Below are 2,457 nucleotides of genomic sequence, written 5' to 3' on the forward strand. Positions count from 1 at the left end.
CAGTCTCCTCATCAGACTCAGAAAGCACAATCATTCTGCAGCATTCGGACAGTGAACTGAGAACACATCCATGGCCACGGGAATTCCCTATTCCACGCTTCCCATACAATGTAGAGGTGCAGCTTCAACGTGGAAATGAAACCTTCAGAGAAACTGGCACAAAGCTGAATATCACACCAGGCTTGAAGTCTGAGATCCTCGAGAAGCTAGCTGAGGAGATTTTCCAGTATACGGCGTATCCTCAAAATTATCAAATAGATGAAGTAGCGGCAGCACTCATCAGAAAATTCCCGTGTTTGAAAGAGCTCTCTGCTTGTGGTTACTATGGCTGGATGATTAGCCTGAAATATAAAATGGCAAATTATAGGACCAAATTGTGAAATATTGGCTGCCCAGAAGTGACAGTAAATGCTTTAAAAAATAAATCAAGAGATGAATGCCTTCCAGCCAAAAATGTAAAGAAAGCCAGAAAGTCTGAAGTCAACTATTGTCCATTGAACCCTGTTGGAGAAACAGATGAAAGCCTAGAAAATGTGAGAGTTGAACTTTTGAATGATGTCCGGCAACGGAACAGTACATCATGTGTACGAGAGAAAATGTCAAGAACATTCTCCTACAGAAGAAAAGAGGTGGTGCAGGGAAATCCAGCCGTTGAAGAGTTTAAAGCCAGGTGGCCTGCACTTTTCCACATTGATGGGGTAAGTACACAATAGTGTACCTCTTCACATTATGTTGAGTGTTTTTTTGTGTTTAGGAGAACTAATACTTGGCACAATATTTGCAGAATAGCAGCTACAAATTATCTTTGTACTTTGTCTTCTATGTGTACCAGATAAATGCTGAATTTCAGCGCATAACAACGATCCCACTTGAGACAACCTTCATGGCACGGCTGGATAGTTACACACCTCTGCTGACATCTGTGTTTGCAAAGAAGGGAGGTGTTTCTGGACAGAACCTAGCAAAACATCTGGAGATCTTGCAAAAAGTATGTGTATATAGCAACGTAGGTCTTAAGAGTCACGTTAAGATATTAATGACACATTTTTATCATGACTTTATCATAACTTTTGATTAGTTCTTACTTCACAACCACTCCTGACTCTGCATGCACACACACCATCATGTAGATATGGCAGCAAAACAAAGCCAGTGGCAGAGCTACAGCATGTGCACTGTATGTACAGCAATGTTTATCACTGTGGATTTTCACATCATTATTGTTCTTATTCTTGGTGTGCACAGCCCTTGAGGCTTGCAAGGTAAAGATGAATTTTGATGTCTTAATCAAAGCAATAATGCCTTGTGGCCTCATAAGCATGCTATGGAAATTTTTACAATTTTTAAATATGCTTGGCTATTGTTTAATGGATTTCATCTCTTTGTCATTTTACACAGGCTACAAGTGACGCCAACTGCAAAAGGGAAGCTGTCCTCAAAACATTGTGCCTCTACCTTGGTGAAGATCCTGGACAGCTAATTCGGGAGTACATGGTCAGTGGATTCACATTTTATTGTCACAAATCTTACTGAATCTTATAAAAATGTTGAAATAACATTTTCACCTTCAGAAATTTGTTGGTATGTGACCATGATGATTTCTTGTCAACACTATGCCATATTAGGTTAAATAAATTACATAAATAAATGTTTCCTTTTTTCTCAATCTTTTGCAGGACATCGAAGGAGACGATATCCTCAGAGACATGCAGAGGAACTCCATGGCTGTATATGTCATCAACAAGGAAGGTGGAGAGCCTTGGAATTTTGATGACATAGGCATTTATCTTGAAGGAGTGATCATCCTGGACAATATTGGCTCTGTAGAGCAAGCTTGCGCATTGCTTCTGGGAGTCATCTATGCACTGAACTTGTCTTACCCCAAGGAGCTGAAATACTACTATGAGTTCATTCAGAAAGTCCTCATGCAAATGGAGGGTGGAAAACTTTCCGCCAGAGTTCTTGGACTGAAGAACAAAATCTGTGTCTTGTAGGACTGTGGTTTTTCTGTTATTTGTTTATCTACCTTGTTGTTGCTTTTTGACAGGTATTGGTGAGTATGCAGGAAATGCAGCCATTTAAGAAAAAAGTTCACTGAGAGAATGATCAGAAAAATCCAAGAGGCATGGCTGTTTTCATTCTTTTCTCCACACAGCCATTCAGAAGCCTTTGCCTTTGTTTTGGATCTAGCTCTATTAAGAATTCCACATAATTCTCATTTTGTTTGTTAGGTTTACAGCTTGCAGTGTATGGCAATCTCAGAAATCCTGCAGTGACAGAATAGTTTTATCGATGCTGTCCCATACTTTCTAGATTAGATTATCTTCTTTATGTGGTACTAGACAGTAACATTTTTGATGAAGGATTGTTCTTTCTGGACTGTACTGGATCTGGAGCCAAAGCTTGTGTTGTTGATACTACCTAGTATGTTCTGAAATTTCTTACAAAAGTACACAA

At 39.4% G+C, this 2,457-nt stretch overlaps 1 protein-coding gene across 1 annotated transcript; it reads left to right on the top strand.

The window, feature by feature from the left end:
* Positions 1–386: 386 nt before the first annotated feature.
* Positions 387–1,994, top strand: LOC121649870. Its single transcript, XM_042000968.1, has 4 exons — positions 387–698; positions 833–988; positions 1,399–1,494; positions 1,677–1,994. Exons 1-4 carry the CDS (start codon positions 597–599, stop codon positions 1,992–1,994), a joined length of 672 nt encoding a protein of 223 aa, XP_041856902.1. The 5' UTR covers positions 387–596.
* Positions 1,995–2,457: the final 463 nt, after the last annotated feature.

This window comes from Melanotaenia boesemani, chromosome 12 (assembly GCF_017639745.1).
Source record: "Melanotaenia boesemani isolate fMelBoe1 chromosome 12, fMelBoe1.pri, whole genome shotgun sequence".
Classification (NCBI taxonomy): domain Eukaryota; kingdom Metazoa; phylum Chordata; class Actinopteri; order Atheriniformes; family Melanotaeniidae; genus Melanotaenia; species Melanotaenia boesemani.